At 43.2% G+C, this 24,402-nt stretch overlaps 1 protein-coding gene across 1 annotated transcript in view; it reads left to right on the top strand.

The window, feature by feature from the left end:
- The first annotated feature begins 763 nt into the window (after nt 1–763).
- Nucleotides 764–24,402, top strand: part of LOC144762669 (uncharacterized) — a 162,764-nt gene continuing 139,125 nt past the window's right edge. Inside the window, exon 1 of the mRNA XM_078647906.1 lies at nt 764–1,010. Coding sequence (XP_078504032.1) covers nt 764–1,010 — 247 coding nt within the window. The remainder of the gene's footprint in view (nt 1,011–24,402) is intronic.

The raw sequence follows: 24,402 nt of genomic DNA on the forward strand, positions 1-24,402 counted from the left end.
CTTTTGCAGCAAGCTTATCCTCTGCGATCTGCACAGCCTCAGTTTTTTCAACCCCCACAGTTTCAGAAAGTGTTTCAGAAACTTGAGTATTTCGCACCACGTATTTCGTTGGGTCCTAATCAATGTGCGTATTGTAGAGAAGAGTGACATTTTAAGAATAGTTGTCCGGTTTTATTACAGCGTAATAATGGGATGTCTGCTCCACGAGGTCGTGGTAATTCCCAGTCAGGATCTAGAGGTAGAGGACGAGGTGTGTCCTCTCAGGAGCAGCGTTCTATTCCTCTATCTACTACGAACTATTTTGATCAGCAGAGAGTCCAGTCCACACAGTATTATAATGATGATTATTGTGAAGAAAGGGCTGACGATTTTCAGATCGAATAGGACAGCCATAGACGAAGTGAGGGAGTTGTGTCGATTCCAGTAGATCAAAATGGGCCATATGTCACGATCAATACTATGGGTGTTTCAGAACAGTTTCTTTTTGGATACTGGCGCGATGAGAAGTTCTATTATGCATGCTAAACTCCCTGGGGCACCTTTGTCTGGCTTAATAAATACTTCTGTAGGATTTTCTGGCGCCCCAGTTCGTAATCCGGTTTCTTGTCCCTTGCAAGTTTCGATTGGTCCTTATGACCTAAAAGCTCCGCTTATTCTAACAACTGGTTGCGGCGAGAACTTGCTGGGTCTGGATTTGTTGAAAAGATTAAATGCAACATTGTATTGTTCCCCTTCGTGTGTGTATCTTACGTTGGGGAAGAAAATGACATCTTCCGTGTATCTGTCACGGGACAAGTTTCCACCCGAGTTGCTTTCTCTTCCTGAAAGTCTTTGGGCTAAGGGCCCAAATGACGTGGGTTGTCTTGCAATTCCACCATATGTTGTCACAGTTAAGGAGAATGTGAGCATGCCACGCATTCCCCAGTATCGTATCTCTAGTGATGGAGAGAAGGCACTTTTGGCTATTGTCGACGATTTTATACAGAAAGACGTAGTTGAGGAAACGAGAGGTAATGTTTGTAACAGTCCTGTTCTTCCAATTTTTAAGAGAACTGATCCTTCACAACCTCCTGTTTACAGATTTGTTATTGACCTTAGAGAGGTCAATAAAATTGTGGTGCCGCAGTTTCCTGTTGTTCCGGTTATTACTGCTTTGTTGACAATGATTCCTGCTTCGGCAGCTTGGTTTTCAGTTATAGACCTCAAGAATGCTTTCTTTAGTATTCCTATTGCTGAAGAAAGTAGGGATATCTTTGGTTTCTCTCTCGGTGGCCGAAGTTTTAGATTTAAGAGAGCTCCTCAAGGCTATTGCGAAAGTCCCTCTTTCTATAGCAAGGCTCTTAAGTCACAACTTGATGCTCTTCCTTTGCCTCCTGGCGCTACACTTATTCAGTATGTGGATGATTTGTTGGTGGCTGCTGATACGGAAGATGTGTGTAAGGAAGTGACTGTTGCGGTATTGCACCATTTGTCTGCACTACAACATAAGGTGTCTCCCTCTAAGTTGCAATATGCCCGCCAAGAGGTTACTTATTTAGGTCATCTCTTGTCGAAGGAGGGAAGACGATTGACCCCAGAACGTATTCACGCTATTTCACGGATGTCTGTACCTACCACACGGAGAGAAGTGCGTGCCTTTTTGGGTATCACTTCCTACTGTAGACAATGGATTCCCAATTTTTCACTTTTGGCTAGACCACTGTTGGACCTAACGTTGAAAGATACGCCACATCCGCTCCCTTGGACGGATGAATGTCAGAAAAGCTTTGTTGACCTACGTGCTGCTCTGTGTTCTGCTCCGGTGTTGGGTACCCCAGATTACAGTAAGCCTTTTACACTGTACGTTCACGAGAGAGAGGGTTGCGCATTGTCAGTTTTGACGCAGAAATTTGTAGATAAGCAGAGGCCATGTGCCTATTTCTCCGCTACATTAGACCCAGTAGCTAAAGCTTTGCCCAGTTGTCTTAGAGCCACAGCAGCTGCGCCGATTTCTATCAGACAATCCGCTGGATTAGTATTGGATAACACACTCATTGTTATGGTTCCACATACAGTGGATACTTTGTTGAAAAGAACCAGAACACAACATCTTACGAGTGCTCGTTTGTCTGGATACGAGCTGACACTTTTAGCGAGCCATGTGCACGTCAAAAGATGTAACACGTTAAATCCAGCTACACTGTTGCCATTACCGGATGAGAAAGATGTTCAGTAGAAACATGATTGTTTTCTTCGAAGGGAAGAAGAAACGAAGGGTAGAAATGATTTGAAGGACACTCCGCTCAAGGACCCGGATGGGATCCTATGGGTAGATGGTTTCTGTTTCAAGCTTCCAAATGGGGAGACTACTTCTGCCTATGCTGTTATCACCTTATGTACAATTGTCAAGGCAGCACGTATTGGACATAATTCAGCCCAAGCAGCTGAGTTAATAGCCTTGACTAGAGCGTGCGTGTTGTCAAAAGGAAAGAGAGTGAATGTGTACACCGACAGCCAGCATGCTTTTGGCGTTGCACATAGTTTATGTAGGTTATGGAGGGAGAGAGGATTCTTTACCTCTCACGGGACAAAGATCCAGCATGGTCAGTTAGTGACTGATCTTCTTGAGTCACTTACCTTACCTGCACAGATAGCAATCATAAAGTGCAGCGCACATAAGAAAGTCACAGATGATGTGGGTCGTGGAAATGCGTTTTCAGACAAAGTAGCAAAAACTACAGCTAGAAATACAGCTAGTCGAATGTACGTGGCAGGTCCTGCAAATTGGGTTAGGGAAATTGGAATGTGTGAAGACACGATTGAGAGTGTGAAAACGATTCAGGGAGAAGCGAATGAGAAGGAATTAAGAACGTGGAAAGATAATACGGGAATGTTAGACTCGACGGGTTGTTGGACGGAATTGTCGGAACATCAGCGATGGTTATTACCGGATGCTTATGTATTGCCGGTTGTAACTATGGCTCATGGTCCAGCCCACATTAGTGCAAAAGGCATTTGTAAGCTCTTGGCTCCTGTATGGCAGAATGAAGGAATTCCGAAATGTGCAGAGAACGTGGTTAAGCATTGTATTGTTTGTCTAATGCATAACCCAGGAAAAGGTACCCCAACTCCGGCAGGTCATTTTTCTCCCCCGTCATATCCTTTTGAAGTGCTGCAGATCGATTACATTCATATGGATCGATGCAACAATCTTAAGTATGTTCTGGTGGTGGTATGTGACTTTTCCCGTTGGATAGAGGCCTACCCCTTGAAAGATAACACTGCTTTATCAACTGCTAAAGTGTTCCTTAAAGAGTTCTTTCCCAGATTTGGTTTGCCGCGAATTGTCTGGAGTGACAATGGGAGTGAATTCGTGGGTCAAATTATGCAGAAAGTATGTTCTGGTCTTGGGATCAGACAAAAATTCCATGCGGCAAACCATCCACAGTCAGCAGGTTTGGTTGAGTGTTATAATGGTACGCTCAAACTTAAACTAGCTGAGATTCAAGCCAGTACAGGTCTTGCCTGGCCAGATGCCTTGCCCCTAGCTCTTTTGTCAACCAGAACTACCGTACACTCTCGTATGGGACTTAGCCCATATGAAGTGGTATTTGGACGCCCAACTAATGTTTGGGGTGTCCCTCGCCCCAAGAGATATTCCCATATACCATATCCTTTGTTAATTGACTATTTGCATGATTTGACTACTAAATTAAGTGTTATTTGTCAACAGGTACAAAGTGCTTTGCCAGAGGCCTCCACGGACCCAGGTCACACCATTTTGCCCGGTGACTGGGTCTGCATCAAAAATGTTCAACGGACGAAGAATCTGGAGCCTCGTTGGTCTACGCCTACGCAAGTTTTGCTCGTCACCCGCACGGCTGTGAAAGTGGTTGGCAAACGAAACTGGGTGCATGGGGTGCACTGTAAAAAAGTGCAATTGCCATTACCCTTGGACCAGTGGATTTGCAGTGGTGTAAAAGAATCGGATACTGCAGCGGTTCCTTGTTTTGTGCCCTTCAGTGATGCCCAAATTTATGGAACTCAGTCTGAGAAAGCAGATGACGACATTCTTCAAGCCGCTGTGCCTGCGCATCTTTGAATAGACACTACAAATCCAAAAGCTCTATTTCAAGACCATACCGTGCCGAGCAAAACACGCTATAACTTGAGGTCGAGAGTTGATTAGAAGAACTGAATACCTTGAACACATTTTTTTCTTCTTTCTCATACCATTTAAAGACACTTTTTGGTTGCTTTGTCCTTTTGTTGTCCTTTTGTTTTTGTGAGGAATTAGTATTAGAAGTGCCATCCGTCTCCGTCGCAGGGTCACGGTAGGAGGCTCAGACTGTAACCTGATTTTCTGTTCTTTTAGTAAGCGGCTAGCGCCTCAGGATATACAGAAGTATATAGCTGAGTGATCAAAGAAGATTGCCGTGAGCGACATTTTTTTTAGATAAAGATGGATGGTACAATAAATGTAGGTAGGGATATTAGGAAGCAAGATATGAGATTGAAATATTGTAAATTATTGCGTAGTCGATTTGGCGTGACTTTGTGTATTTTCATGTTTTTGTGTATTTTATTAGCTTGCATTGGTTGGATTGTCCATGTTCTACATCCGAGAAGTGTTGCTAATTCCACAACTTCTTTGCCCTCTCGTCTTTCTGTCTTTTCGCATAAAATTCATACTCTACCCCCTCATGAACAGATAAGGAGAGCTGAATATATGAATAATACGTTTATCCAGTTATTGCACCAACACCAGTTGGCCATTAATATGACTGACTGTTGGGTGTGCGGTCTTATGCCACACAATACACAAAAAGGAATGCCGTATCTGGTTCTCCCTTTTTCATATGAAGGTTCAGCTTGGGCCTACTTGACTATGTTTTCGGCCGCATACCACAACGGACTTAGAAATCTTGTAAAGACTTCTGGGACTGGATTGGATTTCAGTCACAGCTCTTTGATCAAAGGTATAGTAGTGATGGCTTGTAGTGTAGTTCCTATATTCCCAATAGGCTCTGCGCATTGGAATAATATCTTCAATAGTATAGACGTAGGACAGAGGTTAACTAGGTCTTCTACTGACGATATTAGACTTAAGTTTTGTGTGCCAGCTAGCTCAGAGTTCACTAGAAACTTTCTCGAATAGACGAGGAGGAGTTTAACCTCCCTGGATAGACAAGAAGGGATTTAGTTTCTGACAACCATAGAACATGACAACTTTGCTCTCCCTGATCAAGAGTATATCTCTAGAGTCGTGTGAAAACAAAAGACAGCTATTTTACTCAGTCAATACGTGCATACTTAGTTTCACCAGATTGTAGAGAAAAGAAGAGACGGGCGTTTTCAATAAAAGGTGTTATTTATTGATCAGTCTCTTTTCTCATACAAGAGAAATGAATCGCTACAATTGTAATACTTATAGTTAAGTAAAGTGCATACAGTAAAAGCAGGATTATAAAATAATACTGTAAAAGCATTGATGTGGTTTCTTAGCCATATGTTACTTTAAAATGGATAAAAGATATACATACACATATACATTGACTAATCGTACTCAACTGGTGCTTCTAACTACGCCTACCCCAGTGTACCTGACCTAAGCCTAATACATGGGAGGGAGTAAGTAAGTAGCAGTTTAAGTTAAGTTTGTTTTGCCAAGAGTCTGACTCAAGAATTCTCTGTAAGGGGTTAGTCAGTTCAGTACCTGGGATTTAGAAGGCAGGAGGGCTGGTATCTCTTTCTCAGGACTCGGTATCCCAGTTACCCGCGAGGGCAAGCTGGAAACGCTGGAGGCTGGATTCCTCGGCAAGAGGAAAGACAGCGTCTTCCTCAGCGCGTCAAAAGGGGAGGGGCAGCGTCCATGGGCTCTCGCATCAGCTGGGCTCTCCGGCAAGTAGTCACTGCTCCTAGCTCATCACCACCGTGTCTTTACTTAGGGCAGTGTCGGTATATTTATACCTGAGAGGTGCCGGGTTTGACGTAAGGATGGACATAAGACGTCAATTAAGAACTGGTCGTTCTTACATTCTTTACAGGAGTTCTCAAACGAAATCAAAACAATAGCAGCGGGGATTTCCCAGGTTTGCTGGAGGCTTGGTTTGTTTAGAGAACTCGGTGTGCTTTCTAGGGGGCTGGAGGAATAGTGCTTGCTTAATGTGACAGCATGCGCTATGATTAATTTATGAAACTGGTTTCTGTGCCGTTGTAAGGATATTAGTGATTTATAACCGGACAAGGGTCAGAAATTGGAGTATCGATACAGGTCTCTAGATAAACACACTACACCCACTCCACGAATTCATGTCCATATTTACTTAACCTAATCAATAGTAAACATAACTAATAGTGCATGTGTATACCGAACCACCCCAAAATAAATTTTTTGCATTTGAAAATAGGCATATTCGAAATACACGAAAATGAGTATAGGTACTGTATGCATTCAAGCAGTGTAATCATTCAAAAAAACGGATGCACAATTTATCTCAGCATGAATGATTTGCGAAAATAACACATGAAATGGCTCTTAATACAGAAGAAAAAAGTGCAAGACACCTCCATCACATATAAACATAATTACTTGTAAATACGCTAGAGGCTGAGGTAATGTATTGTCTCTAGAGTTCCTAAAATAGAAGCTCTGTTCTCTAGGAATAGTTCTACTTTAAGCAGAAGATAAGTGCCAAAAGGTAAATATTTTGGATTTGGGAAAAAGGTTTTCGTTTTCAGGGGAAGAAGGAAAAAATTGTCAGTAGCTTTGTTTTTAAAGCTGAAGGCCAAATTCAAAGTTCAGGGAACTCTGTGTGCACGTTTGTTTAAAGTCTTGTTCTCTCTGTTCTGGTGAAAACATCATTTCAGACAGATTTTCAAAAAAGCAGTTTACTGCCTCAGGTGAAAGTTCGACCAAGTTGGAAAATGTCGCTACCATGCAGTCGTGCACATGTTCGCTTTCAGTGATATTTTGATCAGTATTGCTTACAGAAGGCCGTACCTGGTTGATGCTGCTTTCATCCTGTACTTCACTACCCTTCAATCGTAGTGGTGAAGTCTCCACGAATGCTGTCATCAGGATAGGTAGCCGCTGGGGACAGCACAATGCATGAGCCTTTACTGGACCCAACAAAGTATCTGCATCCATTGGTACTTCTGATTGTAGTGTAAGACATGTGTCCAACACGCATTCCTCACCACATAGCATGCATCTCAATACAGGTAAGACACAATTCTGCCATATGGGTCTGAACGAAAGAAACCAGGTCATATTCAGATCTCTTAGCCGGCCTAATCCAAGGACTTTAGTTATGCGGTCCCGATAGCGTATAGCTAGGATCGTTTCTTCCATTGTTGCTGGAGTCTTGTCTGTGACATGGCTTGCCATAACGAATCAGGAGTAGCAAAAATAAGATGCCTGCTACGAGTCCCAACAGGAGTGGAAGTACGCCAAAGACAGAATGGACGAAATCGGGAAATATTCCCAGGACTGCTTTGAATGGAGTCAATAGTCCCGAAAAAACGGACTTAAATACACTCGCGATACCATTTGTATCAGAAATATTTAAGATTTCGCTTAGTATTTCTGCGAAGTGTAGGGGGCAATTTGTTGATAACAATGCATGTATCTCTCCCGTTGTCCTTGCAACTTGGAGATCATACGTTTCTTTTGATGACGTCAAGTGAACTGGCGTCTGTAGGAGCACAGTCTTCATTCTGCTTAAAGTATCAATTCGAATAGAAGAGATATTCAAACTGGGCCAAATTTTTCCCTCCCTGTCTGGAGTGTCACTCGGAAACAATACTCACTCACAGCAAGTGACCATGGAGCTCACGCTTACTAGTTAAGGTTTTCCTGGCAGTAAGCCACAACATCTGTGACCTACAATTAGAATGTAACTCCCGTTAGAAAGTCTTCTAAAGAATGGTTCTATTTTTGTTGCAGGTGTGCCGAGCTGGTGACATGAAAGGTTATTTGAAGTCCCCTCACAGGCCCCATGTAAACTTATACCCTGACACAGAAGTATACCACTTAGTGATTTTTCACAATTATTACCACTAGGAAATACACTCTGTCCTGTATTACTATAACATGTGTGTGTATAAGGTAAGTTCCATGTTGACTTAATGTATCCTTTACCCAACCTTTCATACTGGCCTGCCTGTATATATTTCTGGCAGTATCAAAATTGGAAAGTCGTTATCGGAATAGTTATGATTCCATGTATTATCCATTCAATGACAGGTCGTTCTGACATTGTCAATGGTAATCTCTCAAGTTTTTCAATGCTCAGAATTGTATACTCTGCACCCTTTTGTGCCAAGCTGATTTGTGTATCAGTAAGGTTAAAGATACCGAATAATGACGTTGTGTTGATTAAACGCCAAGGCACGTAGCCTGAACGCAGATTTTGTAACGTCCAGCCAAGCTGTACAATAGAACGCAATTGGGACGGACCGTGTTGTAACATCAGTAAGTCTTGCTCTATTATATCGATTGCAGATGATACAATACTGTCCAGTGAATATATTCTGGAAGACAGAGTCATTAACCCATTGTCCACAACAGAAAGTGATTTTTCCAAATTAACACGGTCAATTTCCCGTATTTTCTCTGCTGTTTCAATTTGAGTTACTTTCCAAACTTCGTTGTAAGCTGCATATATAGAGGCCGCTATGAAACGTTTTTGACGCTGTTTGCGCGGTCCCATAATGAAATCACGCAAGTCAGCACCTTCTTTAAGTAAAGTCAAGTGTTGCTTAATTTCTGCCAGTGTGGATGTTCGTAGCCATTCGAGGCAGAATTTTCCTACACTGTATGTAGTTACAATCCCTGGATGTTGTCGCTGGGAGTATCTAGGGTCTGGCCTGGTTATTGTGAACCCCTGTTTGTTGTTCAGGAATCTATCTTGACAGTTATTTGTGTCTGTGGGCCAGATCAACCATTTTTTCCAATCAGGATGTGTTCTGTTTTGGTTTAAAATATGGGATACGTCTATCTCAACATCTGTAGTGCTATTACTGCCAGGTGTTGGCTTTGGAATAGACGGTTTGTTCAAGTCTTTAATTTTGGCTAGGCCAAAACAGGTTGTTTGATGAATTGTGTCATTCAAGAATATAATTTGTTCTGGGATCATGCAGGCTCTAAACAATGATTCTATACCTTTGACGTGCCAATTTCTTGTACCCCAGATTGTTTTCGTTTCAATGTTATTGTTCCAGAAATCAAAACCGAATATATTCATTTTGTCAAAAAATGTCTCTGAATAGATTAATTTTGTATTTGTAAGCATGGTTTTCATTACTGTCTTATTTAACAGTTTGAAATAAAACGTTTCTGCATTACTTGTGTTAAACCCTGAGAAATATGGAAATTTTTCATAAAATGTTTTCGAACTGCCTATTGGTGGAGTTGCACAATGTTCCCATTGGTTATAATTAAAAACATTTCTAGGTTGAGCAGATTTATGCAGATAATGGTTACCATAGTGTTTGTAACAGTACATCTGGTCATAATTAGATGAACCCTGTAAATTATCATGTTCTGTAAATTTAGCTGACATCACTAGATCTGAAATCATATCATTAATACTTTCAAAGTCCCAATCATCAGCGAATGTGCTTGATTTTACAAAGTCACTTAATGAAATCTTGAATTGGTGAGGATACTTCAGGAGCTCGACAGGGCCATAGATTTCGTAATCAGTTTTGTCCCATGCTACCCCACCGGGTATAGGATTGGCTGTGAAGTTTACTGAAGAAAGTTCTCTTTTCTCGATGTGTGAAGACTTGTGTGGTTTTAGGACCAAGTTGATATTCTGACTTGCTGTGTCCATTGTAACATATTTTCCCTCAATGAAATGACCCAAGTATAGTACCAGGATGAGCCAAAGTATGAGGACAAATACACCTTGTGCCACCCAAAATTCAATCCATGGAGAAATCAGATAGGTTTCTTGTAGTTGATGAAACAGTTCTTTTGCTTTGTCTTTAAAAGTTGTTGTTGATGTTGGCTGTTCCTCAGGTTCACTCGGATCCTCAGAAAAATCATCGAAGTTGATGAAGTAGCCTGATGCTGTTCTGTGAATTGTTTCAATTGCTTCTGGATTCCTTTTCGTTTTTGGAATTCTCTTTGTTTCATTAGCATAGTCTGTGGTTACATCATTGTAGACTGGTGTTTCTTGATGTAAGATTTGGATTTGGGTTTCAAGAGGTTTAAGTTCCATGGCTTTGTTGCATAATCCTTGTTGATTCACTGTAGGTTTATCAAATGTGATTAGTCTCTCGGTTTGAACCTCTATGTTCGTAGAAAACTTTGGTGTTCTGCTATTTCTTGGGAGTCCACTTGGCCTACTACTTATTATCGGCCACATGATTGTGGTTTAACCAGGTCGATGGATACAACTCGGTTCTCCTTCTTACCAGCAAGGGGCGGTAGTACAACTGATCTTGTTCCGTTGATAGCTAAGACAGGTACTGCCTTTCTGTAAGAAGGCCCAAATTCCTTCTTCACCGGTATTTTCTCTCTGACCAGATCCCCGATTTTTGGAATCCAGACAGGCCTTGCTGGGACAGGTGGTTTCTCTTCAGTGGTTGTTGTTTGTTGTTTAAACTTTATGTTGCTCAGGTCTTTTCTTGTTTCATTTAAGTCCTGTAAAATAGCCAAACGATCTTTGATATCAAAGCATTTTTCTTTAACCACTGAAGTTTGACTATCGAGGTCCTGGATTAACATTCTAGTCCCAAACAATAGTTCGTACGGACTGAGACCTCTCAGAGAATTTCTTGGCAGATTATTAAGACTACGTTGGACACTTATTAAATGTTTGACCCACCCAGCTCCCGAACCTAATACCTTTGCCGTTATAGATTGCTTTATGCCTTGGTTTTTTCTTTACACCATCCCGTTTCCCTCAGGAAGGAAGTGATAAGAGTCCCGCAATGCAATGCCCATGCTGGCCATGCCCCCCCCATAAGCTCGAGAGCTAAAAGCTGGGCAATGGTCAGAATGTAGCAAGCCCCATGCGTATATGCCATTATAAAATCGCAAATCTTTTTATAACAGTTCAGACGTCAGCCGAGAGCTGGGGTCTACATTTTAGGTGATGATAGTCTCTATATGTTAATTTGACGCATTAATCATACTGGGTTTTATATATTTATTGTTTAATCACATCTTGAGCGAAACGCCATGGCAAAACACCCATCCTACATGGTTTTTATATAATGCAGGAGCTTGGGCTAATGCCCACTTTCTTGCAAGTGTATATTTTTTATGAATTGGAATGTGATTTGAGAAGGCAGGCATAATCATTTCTTCGCCATGAGGGCACTCCCTGACAAACTCCGGTGGCCAGTCTTTTTCAGCTAAAAGGATGTCATAGCCTTTGGAGAGATTATCCCAAAATAGACCCCTTATTTTCCTAGTCTTATCTCCCTCTATACGTAATGTTATTTCGTATATTTTATGAGGTTTGCTAACTCTGGTGTCTGCAGTTTCCACCTGAATGTATTCATTCGTGTCCACTGTCTCCAGATGATTCATCAGGATCTTGCGAGCTATGCTCACTTCTGCTGCGCTGTCTAGCATTGTCTGAGCCCACTCTCCATTTTTCAGTTGTGTCCTCAGGATCCTCGGCATGTTTGATCACTTTAATACTGGCTACCTTCTTCTTTGGAAATTGTAACTTTTTACTTTGATGAGCAGGCTCCTTGTCTTTGGACTTGAAGTGCTCTTCCCTTTGTTCTGACCGTCCTCTTCTTTCCGATTTCTGCGAGGAAGTCTGAAAAGATCGAGAGGGACGTGTATCAATATCTTGATATCTATCAGGTTTCTTCAAATTATCCCTATTTCTAAGGTTGTATTTTTTCTCAGAGGGCTCCCTCTGGGGAGACTTGTGTCCTTGATCCGGAGATCTCTCTCTCCGCCGAGGAGACCTTCCTCTGGACTGGAATCTTTTTTCTTTGGGAGTGGACTGTTTATTTCCATCCCAGTTCTTTTTTGGAGCTGTTAGATTATTCTTAATAAATACCTTTTCAGGATTTTCAGTTAGTTGGGGTTTCACTGGTTTCCCACCCAAACTATCTCTTCCTAGTTCTTCATAGGATTTTTCTATGATTCTGGCAAGTTCAAATGGTTGTTCTGCTATATCTGTTTCTTTCAACTTCTGGCGGATCGCCACAGATGCTGCTTCTCCTTTTATGTTGGATAACAATAAAGCTGAGACCTGCTTGAAGTCTTTCAGTAATTTCATACCCAGAGTTAAAGCAGGTTCTGGACCGTATTCATTTTGAATCTGTTTTAGCACATCTGGTATTACCGCCATGGACGGAACACCATGTGTTTTTGTTTAAATTCAAGCAAAGACTGTGCCCCAAGTGTCACAGTCCTCCACATGTGGTGCGATCCCCATTGGAAGGCAGATAGTCAGAATTCTGTGTTTCTCAGTAGGGGTAGTATCCGGGAATACTGCCTCTATTTGAGTGATTTTCTGTGCTAACCAGAATGGAATTTGTTCCCGTTTTATGGGTACTTTACCCAGACATGATTGTATGTTCTGTGGTGTGATTTTATTTGTGTTCTCCTGATGAGGGGTCAGCTGTGGAATTTTAATAGCTGGTTGAACTGTTGAAGTCCGCATTACATATTGGACTAATTGTCTGTGTATTTTAATCAGTTGTTTTAGCTGTGCTAGAAGTTCTGATACTGAAATGTTTTCGATGTCGCGATGTGGTGTGTAGCTGGCTCGAACCGGCCACGTTGCTCCTGGTCTACCTAGTGGACCGAGCCTGGTGATGTGATTATTATGTTTTAGGGCGCCTTTAAACCAGAGCAGGTGCTCTTGGTATTTTAGTGGTATTTCCACCTCCTCGAAAGGAGTGTAGTCATCCGGAGGTTCCTCTATTTTATAATAGTGGAACTCTTTTGTGACAGCGTTTGCCGCTGGAAAGTTTATCCATGAATAGAATACCTCTGTCTGCCGATATTCGTGTGCCTCAATTACGAATATGACTGTACCACCTCTTGGTGTTAGTCCATTTTCTATAAGTTTAAGTGTTATAGTTTTTCTTATGCTGACCGGGATGATTATTGCATCCGGGTCCTGCTGTAGGAGACTTGTGTCTTCCAGTAGTAGTTGAGCTGCTAATCTAGCTGTCTCCCTCTCTCCTTCACCGTCTGACATTTTACTGACAGGAAGGTTTTTGTTGCAGATCAGGTTTCCAAGGTAACAAAGATTAGGTGCACAATATTTTGGAACACTGTATCCTTCAACGTTGAATAAACCAAAAGACCATACATAGGAGTCTCCTCCTACTAAGTTTGGCGGATTTTTAACCTTTGACCCACTCTAGACGTCTTTGGAGTATTTATGGGAGAAAGGGTCTGTGTGAAAAAGCACGACTGAGTTACTCTAATGCCTTGCGTTAGATTTATCGCCTTACCAAACGTTGGGCGCCATGTAGTGTAGTTCCTATATTCCCAATAGGCTCTGCGCATTGGAATATTATCTTCAATAGTATAGACGTAGGACAGAGGTTAACTAGGTCTTCTACTGACGATATTAGACTTAAGTTTTGTGTGCCAGCTAGCTCAGAGTTCACTAGAAACTTTCTCGAATAGGCGAGGAGGAGTTTAACCTCCCTGGATAGACAAGAAGGGATTTAGTTTCTGACAACCATAGAACATGACAACTTTGCTCTCCCTGATCAAGAGTATATCTCTAGAGTCGTGTGAAAACAAAAAACAGCTATTTTACTCAGTCAATACGTGCATACTTAGTTTCACCAGATTGTAGAGAAAAGAAGAGACGGGCGTTTTCAATAAAAGGTGTTATTTATTGATCAGTCTCTTTTCTCATACAAGAGAAATGAATCGCTACAATTGTAATACTTATAGTTAAGTAAAGTGCATACAGTAAAAGCAGGATTATAAAATAATACTGTAAAAGCATTGATATGGTTTCTTAGCCATATGTTACTTTAAAATGGATAAAAGATATACATACATATATACATTGACTAATCGTACTCAACTGGTGCTTCTAACTACGCCTACCCCGGTGTACCTGACCTAAGCCTAATACATGGGAGGGAGTAAGTAAGTAGCAGTTTAAGTTAAGTTTGTTTTGCCAAGAGTCTGACTCAAGAATTCTCTGTAAGGGGTTAGTCAGTTCAGTACCTGGGATTTAGAAGGCAGGAGGGCTGGTATCTCTTTCTCAGGACTCGGTATCCCAGTTACCCGCGAGGGCAAGCTGGAAACGCTGGAGGCTGGATTCCTCGGCAAGAGGAAAGACAGCATCTTCCTCAGCGCGTCAAAAGGGGAGGGGCAGCGTCCGTGGCCTCTCGCATCAGCTGGGCTCTCCGGCAAGTAGTCGCTGCTCCAAGCTCACCACCACCGTGTCTTTAATTAGGGCAGTGTCGGTATATTTATACCTGAGAGGTGCCGGGTTTGACGTAAGGATGGACATAAGACGTCAATTAAGAACTGGTCGTTCTTACATTCTTTACAGGAGTTCTCGAACTAAATCAAAACAATAGCAGCGGGGATTTCCCAGGTTTGCTGGAGGCTTGGTTTGTTTAGACAATTCGATGTGCTTTCTAGGGGGCTGGAGGAATAGTGCTTGCTTAATGTGACAGCATGCGCTATGATTAATTTATGAAACTGGTTTCTGTGCCGTTGTAAGGATATTAGTGATTTATAACCGGACAAGGGTCAGAAATTGGAGTATCGATACAGGTCTCTAGATAAACACACTACAGGCTAAGATTGTAGAAAGGGGAAAAATTCCATTAGAAGAGAAGAAAGCTTATGAAGGATGGAATGTTACCCACTATGTTTCTAGTCTTGGTGACAAAAATAAAAGGGGTGAGTCTTCTCCAGTATGGACTGTACCCCATCAAGGTAATTTTTGTCTCTAAGTCAACAGTAAGAGAACTGACAATAAACAGAGTTGTTTACACATCTATATTTTCTCATCCCCTGATTTCCCCCCATTGGTTCCGTCACAGGGAACTTATTTTGTTTGTAAAGATAGAGCTTACACCTGGCTCCCTTCCAACTTTTCTGGAACCTGTTATATAGCTTTCCTTCTTCCCCCTACATATTCGGCTCCGTCAGACCACGACAGAACTAGATATAGCCGAGGTATATTCGATGCCAAGGACACGGCAGAACAAGAGGGAGGAGATTTCCTTAAAGGATTCCTTCCCTTTTGGGGCCCGATGGCCAACAGCAGAAATATCAGACAATTGGTTCGTGTGGTTGAGACCACTATTAATGTTACTGCAGGTGTGATAGGTAACATTACAGCCGAGCTACAGGCTGATCGTCTTATGACGTTGCAAAATCGAATTGCGTTAGATGTGATCCTAGCAGACCGAGGAGGTGTCTGTAGATTGATCGGATCTAGCTGTTGCATTTATTTTCCAGACGATGCTCCGGCAGTATATCAAGCCATTTCCAAGTTGCATACCATCTCCGAGTCGATCCATCAGGACGAAGGGGATTGGTCTTTTATGGGATGGTTTTAGAGAATATTGTCAACCTGGGGATGGCAGATCCTAACGTTCCTAGGAGCAATTTTGGCCATCATATTCTCTTGTTGTTTGTGCGTTCAATGTGGTCCCGCAGTATGTGGCCTGTTGGCTACTTTATGCGTTCCACGTTCTGAAAATCCGAGGACAGAGAATATTAGGATGATGGTGCAACAGCAGCCCGAGGACTTTATGAACATCGATGCTGAGTCCGACTCAGATTAGCATGAGTTGGTTTGTCTTTGCCTGAGTAATGGCAAAAGGAGGATCTGTGGTTCTGTAAATTACGAATTCGTTCGTGCTCAGCCTCCATTTTGTACGTCGCCGCCATTTTGTGTTGCCCTCACTCAGGCAGCGTGGCGAGCGCGATGTTTTTGTCGTTTCTGCATTCACATGTCAGGTGGCTTCTTTGCTTATGTTTACTAACGAGTGTCAGGGCCTGGTCGAGTACACTAATTCCTGTCTGAGCTGATTAATCCCTGTCCGGACTATTTGTTGGCTCACACCATTCTTTCCTCCAGGTTATCTTATCTGCTGTCCTTCGCTGTATGTCTCAAGTATTCTCCTGTTTCACGATTGTCCTTCTACAACATGCAGCTGTGTTTTCTCTACTTGTAAATCGAATTGTGTGGATTCACTCGTAATTTACTCAAGGGGTCGAATAACAAACATACCGGGAAACTTGAGTTGCTTTTAGACTTAAAGTATTGTCTATAAACGTTTGCTTATGTCGCATGCTCTTGTGTAATTGTATTTTGCACTGTATTGTACCGTATATAAACCTGTGCGCCACGGAGTTAAGTGGCAGTCTCTTTTGAACCTCGTTATACTGACGACCTCTAAGACCACTGTACTAGCTGCAGCTAATAAATACCATCTTCTACGCCAGAGTCCGTGTCTCTGTATTTGACATGGCAGGTGAATCCCGGGGATTTCAGGCGTACCCTGCGCCACCAGGCCTTAAGGCTACGGTTCTCCACCCGCCTTTATCTTTTCCTAAACACTTTAAATTCCTGCACGGGGTATATGTCACCCCTAGCTCCCTTACGAGAATACACCCTACCAGGTCCCCCAATTGCCTGAAGTGCAACGTGGCCGAAGCAGACTTTACACGCCTGACTTGAATGTATCCGCATATTGGTGCATACTGGGGTGAAACATTAGAGCATCTCTCCTTAATGATAGACATTTAGTTCCATCCTGACCCTCTTACTGTGCTTTTGGGTTATGTGGCAGATGCCCCTAAATGAATTTGCAGCTATACTGCCATGACATTATTGTTGGCTTAAAGGTAAATAGCGTTGAGCTGGGGCATCAGTGTTCGCCCAACTGGCAAGGCTTGGCTGACCAGTATGATTTATTATGACTCCACCAGTGAGGTGTATGCTATGTTACAAACACCTACCTCTAGGCCGAAAGATATCTGGCAGCCTCTTAGGGATTACCTTTTAACAATTGACCTGGGCGCCCCTTCTTAATCACCAATATGTACGATTGTAAATCTCTCACCACTATGCTTTGTAATCTTGTGTGTTCCAACTGGTACCCTTGCATTATTGTACATGTTTGCCCCGCCCTCAAGTATCATGCTCGCTTTGTTATACCTGCTGGTATTGTCTTACTGCTGGCCCCTCCAGATCTCTGCTATTGGAATGTAGTAATGTCTGCCCATGCCTATGGGCCTTTTGTTTTGTGTCCTTGTTTTGGAAAACTTCTAAAGTTTAAAAAAAAGCTTTACTATTGTTAATTTTCAGTGTGGCGTTACGTGTTTTAAAAAATATATAATTTATGATTATACTTGGACTTTAGGTCATTCTTCATTTGATATTGGGAAAAATATGTTTCAGGCAAAAGTAAAATCAGCCTACTGAACTCACTACTTGTAGAGTCAGATTTACTAAGAAGTCATGCAATGCAGCACAGCAACTTTAGCTGTGTTGTATAAAAAAGAGAGCAGCTCCGTCCCATATCTCTACAATGTGGCACTGTTCTCCTCTTCTCCTGTGCTGCCACACTTTTGGCAGCCATGCACCAATGCAGACGCCACTGCACCATGGTGTAAGGGTGTCAGAGCTCTCTTAAGCATGTGATCTGTACAGAAGGAGTTCCTTCCAGTACAAAAACTATGCTTTAAGTATTTTCACAGTATGTGGGCTGCACAATGCAGCATACTTTCAAAATAGGAAAAACAAAGAAATTAAAACATTTCTCCTCAGTGTCCCTACCATGAAGAGGTGTAGGATTTTGGTGCAAATCCCTGTCTCAGATTGTTTTCAGAAAGGGATTTGCATCAAAACCCATAAGGGTTGCATGGGAATCCCCATGCATCATACAGGGAATGCCCCTTCACATAAAGTTATGCAAGGCAGCACGTTGCAGATCTTTGCGTTACTTTCTGATACTATCCATATTTGCAATGGATTTTAAATCCCACCGCAAAACTTTGCATCAAGTTTGTGTTACAAACGTAATGAAAACCTGATGCAAAGTGTTAGTAAATCTGGGACTAAGTGTAGGAAGAAGTTAAGTTGACTAACACCATTTTACTTCAACATGGTAGAATAAAATGTGATTGACCAGCTTTTGTATGTCATTGCCTAAGTAATTCCTTATTGGGATTGCAGTAGTTACAGCATTTCAATGCCCAGTGCAACTCCTGCCACCTCCTCTTTCCCCCAGCACCATGATGTTTCCACTCACTCCATCTCCTTCTGGCTTCATCTTGATGTTTACTCTTCTCCTTCTTTTCGCTTGTGTCTCCTGTTGCTCCCGATCCCTTCTCCTCCCACTGCTTTCCGTTCATTTTCACTTCTATCCCTCCCTCTTTCTTCTAGTCGCAATTTCAATTCTATGTTATGTTTCCTCTTTCTCTCTGGAGCTGTGCTTCCTTTCCTCTGTATTTGCAGCTTTTCCATTCCCCTGCTTCAGCTTCTTTCATTCCCCCATTTTCAGTGCGGCCACAATTGTGTTTTTTGCCAGTGTGGGCTACCTCCAGGGCCGGACTGGCCGTAGTGGGCACAGCGCATTTTCCCGGGGGGGGGACGGAAGGGTGGGGGCCAGTTTTGGACCCGTAAGGGCTAGTTTTTAGGTCTCGGCTAGCGTAGGCTGTGCTTGAGCAGTCTCGCTGGCGAGATTTTATGTTTTCTAGTAGTGAGGCTTGAACCCTCCCCTCTTCTCCATTGGCTGGCTTCTTAAACGGCGGCCACCCATTGGAGAATAGGTTTGTCTTTCCATTTAAGCCCCGTCTTTTTCAGATTGAGGGGTGTGTTTTTTCGGTTCTTTCTCTCTGTGGCGTCCTCAGTCTAAAACCCCCCCCCAATCTGAAAAGGACGGGGCTTAGTTCCTTCGTGTTTACGCTTGTTAAGTATAATAACTGTGGCTGCCCACCCCGCTTATTAGCGCCCTAGCGGGTGCCCATCCCGCATACTAACTTTAATTTTGCTCTCGAGGGAGCCTACCCCTCATTTTTGCACCATGAAAATTGCCGCCGCAGCCCTGGCTCAGCCTCTTGCTGACGTGGGCGGGGCCACGAGACAGGAGGAAGCAGGAAGCGGACGGGAGCCCACCTCACGCTCCTGAAACGTGAAGTAGAGCGGCGTTTGCACCTGGGGCTCCCGTGCAGCGAGGGAGAGCCCGTTGGTGCCGAGGGAGCCACGGAGCAGTACTGCGGTGGCTGGCAGGGCTCCCGTGTGGAGGAGAAAGCCCCGCGTGCAGCTGGTACAGTCCCAGCGATGTGAAGGAGGCAGCCGGGTGAAGTAAGGTGTTGGCCAGGACGCAGGGAGGAGATCCGGCATTGCCCGGGCACCAGGATCAGCCCGGGACGTACGGCTGTTGTGGTGAGAGCCGCCCAGCAGGATGTTGGCCTTCTGGTAGCAAGGGAAGCCGTGTCGGACCCCGGGAAACCGTGTCCATTTCCCCCGCAGTGGTGCCCGAAAAAGGAAGAGAGGCTACCAAACAGAGGAAGCACAGGAGAGCCCAGTGAGTAGGGCTCGGGGGCAAAGGGGAGGGGAGCTTGAAGGGGCACATTGCCGGTGCCCACCCCCCTCCTGCCCATACCGCCTGCTTTGGGGGCACCTCTGCTGAGCGGTCTCGCCAGAGGGCGAGCCGCTCTACCGTGAGGGCACGCACTCGGGTCTCACGATCCCCTGAGTGGGGCCCCTGCCTACCTGTGCCATTTGTTTTTGACTGGAAGCTCACAGCGGCGCCGCAGTTGCGGGCCGCTGCAATACGGGGCACATTTGGTTACTCCTAGATCCTGTGCGTGGCTCTATCAGGGGGCAAGTTATCAGAGAAGCCCCAGAGTGAGGACCCAGAGGCACCGTAGTGCCAATGCTTGTCTCTTTAATTTGTCCCCTCCTCCCCCAGTTCCCTTTCCTTCATTTCCCCCCTTCTCTCTCGCTCACTCTTGAATTGAACGCCCCCTCTCCCCCCCAGGACCCTTGGAGTGGCTAACTGTTGCATGCATTTTGTCTTAAGAGCACAAGACTAATCACAATAACCAACAATAACAACTTATTCAACCACTAACCTTGGGTCCTGGAGTAGAATGCCACTAATGATAAAGCGCTATTATGCCTCGTCCAGGGTAGTAAACACTATATAAATGCAATAACAATCTTTACATTTATGAAAGCTGTTTTGATCCTATGAAATCCTATGAAATGAAACAATATGAAGGGACTGTATTTGCATAATACACAAAGCAACTGTTATTGTGTGATTCTGCTGACACCCTTTTTAGTTCACATGAGTAAAATACTTTTTGTCTTTTTTTAGACAAATCTATGATCTGCGGAAAGATTTGCAAGCCATTCGCGGTGAACAGCCCCACTGGGTAAGTGGGTTAATTTTCAAACTATTGCTAGTATTCAGTGTTGACAAGAATTTTAATCTATAAGTGAACATCAGTTTACAAAATGCCTGGCTTTAAGATGCTTTGGTGTTCCTCTGGAGAAACCACTGTGCATAGCATAAATCCATTCCTTGGTGATAAGTCCTCTCCTCTTTCTTGCCATTAGACTAGCCCTTTCCTCCGATGGATTGGGGGAAAGCATCATGTCTGATTGGCACCAAAATAATATTTGGGATAAACTACTTTTGACATATATTATAAGGGTATTTCAAATCTCCGACAATTTCCATACATTAGGAAGGAACAAGGGCAAAGAAAAAGTCACTTTATGAGGTCCTGGAGACTTATAATATCCTCATAATTTATTTATTTTATTTTATTTATCGAGTTTTGTATAGCAAAACCTTGACTCGGAGGCATTGGAGAATGTTACAGGGTTAGTACAGCAGCAATTAAACGAGTTACATTAAAAGTAAATAACAATGCATAGTAAAAATATAAAAAGTGGTACACGACCGACAGCAGCACTTGCACGAGCTGCATAGAAAACATTTAACAGTACATGGTAACAGTATAAAAGGAAGTGTATGATAGACAATCGGATATGTGAGCGATACAGAAGCAATTGTTAGAGTTACCAAAAAAAGTGAGTGGAAATATGTAGTAGTCGTATAAAGATAAATATACTATTTATATAGGGTTTGCAAATGATATAGCTCTGAGATAGATTGTGGTGGGGAGTTGCGAAAGTGGGGAGAGTGGAGTCACAGTCCTTCCCCAGGGTAGTGGAACTCAGAATTAACTGAAGGATATGTGAGCAATATAGCATCAATTACATGAGAATTACACAAGGTACATAAAAGAGTAAGTAAAAATCCATACTAGCGTACGAAAAGAAGTACACAATGATCAGTAGAGTATGCAAACGCTATAGTTCTGATGTACTTTAAGGTAAGTGGCTCCTAAGGTGGGGAGAGTAGAAACAGAGTTCTTTTGCAAGGTAGTGGTATGCAAATTGTGGTGGAGAGTGAAGGGTAGGTGCAATTAGGCCTCTTAGATTGCTTGGGGTGGAGGTTATGTAGCTATTGAGAAGAAGTTTACATTTCCTCTTGAAGTGAGGAAATGAGTGATTTTCATATAATTCCTGGGACGACGAGTTCCAGAATCTGGTGGCATACCCAGAGAAGGAGCAGGGCGGAATTTTTCCTTCTTGAATTTGGGCGATAGCAGTAGTAGACTGTTGGAGCTTCGAAGAGGTCACTTTTGGCCAGCTTTTGAAAGTTTGCGAGGTAAACAGTTTTTTCACGTATAGAGCTTTGTGGATTATACAGGCAGTTTTGTATATACATCTTGCCTCGAAGGGTAGCCATTTGAGTGTCCCAAGAGTGGGAATAATGTGGTTGAAGCGACTCCCCTAGACAGTAGTCTGGCTGCTGCATGGAGTGTAGCTTTCAAAAGGACTATGTGTGTTTCTGAACCATGTTAAACCAAGGGGCAACCCAAGTAACCCTATGGCATCTGGGAAAAATATACGAATATCACGGAAAAAATGATGCCTAGGAAAGGATAAATGGATCTAAATTAAGGTCAAGAGATCAATAAATTATCTCTTACTATCTCAAATTAATGAAAAAGAGAATGAATCTGTATTCTTTGAAATTTCTCTGTGACCAAACGTATCACAAAATACCAAGTTTATTTTCTATTTATTTGTTTTATTCTTTCTTCTTTCAGAAGGTATTTCTCTTCTTATCTCAAAATTGACCACAACATATACATATATACATTACCTTCACATATATACACAAACCACATGTAAATTCAATACAAATACCAAATACAAAAATTATCTATACACAATATATACATTGACAAACTCCACACTTAAATATATAGTAGCCCTTATTTTTTAACAAAGGATGCTTTGCAAATTATATTGAAAGCATTCCTATCAAACAAGATCAACCAAAGAATAAATAGGAGCCTTGGGAGGTATACCTCTATTTAAACTTCTCTTCTTTAGAGACTCCTTATCTGAGATTTTCTGACAATCCTTCAATTTTGAAGGTGTCTTGATATTCAAATGTCGACGGGTTTCGGCACGAATAATTATGGGCCTCTTCTGATAGATACATCTGCCGTGTGGATTCCTCACCTTGTGAATATCCCCTTGCGTCAGCAACATTCGGAAATTCTTTTTGTAGCTTCGCGCCGACGTGGACTCGGACGTCACAGAGGCACGGCATCGCTCGCGACTCGTCTGACGTCACCGACGCCTACAATAGGCCCACGCCGGCGTGATGACATCAGTTCCCTTTTTTCCGCGTCGTCGACGCTCACGGTTTTCTGGGATCGTCTGTAGCTTTTACTGTAACTTTGTTACTATCTAAACTTCTAGTGTCTTTGTCTTCTCGTTTTCATCATGACTTCGAAGAAGACTGGATTTAAAGCTTGCGGAGAATGTAACAGAATAATGTCCATTACAGATCCGCATGAATGCTGTTTGTGGTGTCTGAGCTCCGACCACGACGTCGAGGACTGCCAATCTTGCAAGAAGATGACACCGAAGGCCCTCCGAGAGAGAGAAGCGAAACTTCTGGTTGCTAAGTTTAAAGGAGAAAAAAAAAAGGAAAAAATCAAGATCGCAAACTCGTCGTTCGAAGTCAAGATCTCGATCGAGGTCGCGATCGGATTCGTCATCAGCGCATGCTTCGAGGTCTTCTAGAAAGAAGCATAAGAAGAGAACCCATGAATCCCGACATTGGTCGAGGAAGGAGTCGGGTTCCAAGCCGAAGTCACAAGTGAAACTGATTGAGAAGGTGATTTCGTCGGCTTCGGAGGATCACGATGTCGAGGTTGAAGCATCGCATGCGGACTCTCCGAGTTCACCGAAGCGGAAGTGTGCTCCATCTCCGGACCCATCACATCCTTCAGGTCGGGAGGATGAAGGTGAGGAGGAGGAGGTTGGTGAGGGTGGATCTCGGATGCCAGAAGGTAGTACGACTCCGGTATACCAAACTGAAGAAGAGGTCGACGTCGTTTCGACTCCACGTCCTCAAGAGCAACCTGGGGATTCATACCCAGCCTTCCCGGCTCCAGGTCAAGACCCTTCGCAATTCCTGAATGCGATGTTCGGAATTTATTCAAGGGCTATGTATCCCTCTGGGGCTCCTACTGGTCCTATGGGTCCTATGGCATATGGTTTGGGTGTTCCTCATTCCTATGCACCTGCGCCCTTTATACCTTTTATGCCGGCTCCGGCGCCGCATTGGCATTATCCGACTCCGGCGAGGCCTTCGACACCGAAGCCATCGACGCCGAGAACGATGACTCCGATTCCTTCGACTCCAGTTCCATCAACTATGATGCCGAACCCTGAGCGATGTCGTGAATCTCTTCCTCGTCCGACGTCGGGTTCGACGCCGGCTCCGGCTCCGTCGGAATCGATTGCAGATCCGACGGCTTCGAATGTGAAGATGAGATCTAGGCGTGAAGCCCAAAGATGGATGGATGAGGAGAGATATAGAAAAGAAAATCTTGAGGAAGGCGAGCTTCATGATTCTGAGGACCTTTTTGAGGACCTATCTGTAGCTAGTGGCCTTGAACTGTCACCTGAATGGGACCTTGTTTCGGTTTCTAAGGAACCCTCAAAAGATGTGGCACCTTATCATGTGGTGATAAAGAAAGCTGCAAGTTTATTGAACATTTCTCTACCATCTGCAGAGTTTAAATCTAATCTGCTTACAGAGGTCCTTCACTCTCCTTCTTCAGTGATTGAACCTTTACTACCTTTTAATGATGCCTTAAAGGAGCCAATTTTAGAAATTTGGAAAAATCCTGTATCTGCTCCTGCTGTATCTAGAGCTGTGGCTAGAAGGTATAGAGCAGCTCCTGAGGACCCAGAGTTTTTAACATCTCATCCTCTACCGGAGAGTTTGGTAGTGCAGGCTGCCTGTTCCAAGAGGTCTACTGGTGCATTTCCGCAGGTTCCAGCGGAAAAGGAGTCTAGAAAGCAGGATCAGGCTGCTAAGAAG

This window comes from Lissotriton helveticus, chromosome 6, assembly GCF_964261635.1.
Source record: "Lissotriton helveticus chromosome 6, aLisHel1.1, whole genome shotgun sequence".
Lineage (NCBI taxonomy): Eukaryota > Metazoa > Chordata > Amphibia > Caudata > Salamandridae > Lissotriton > Lissotriton helveticus.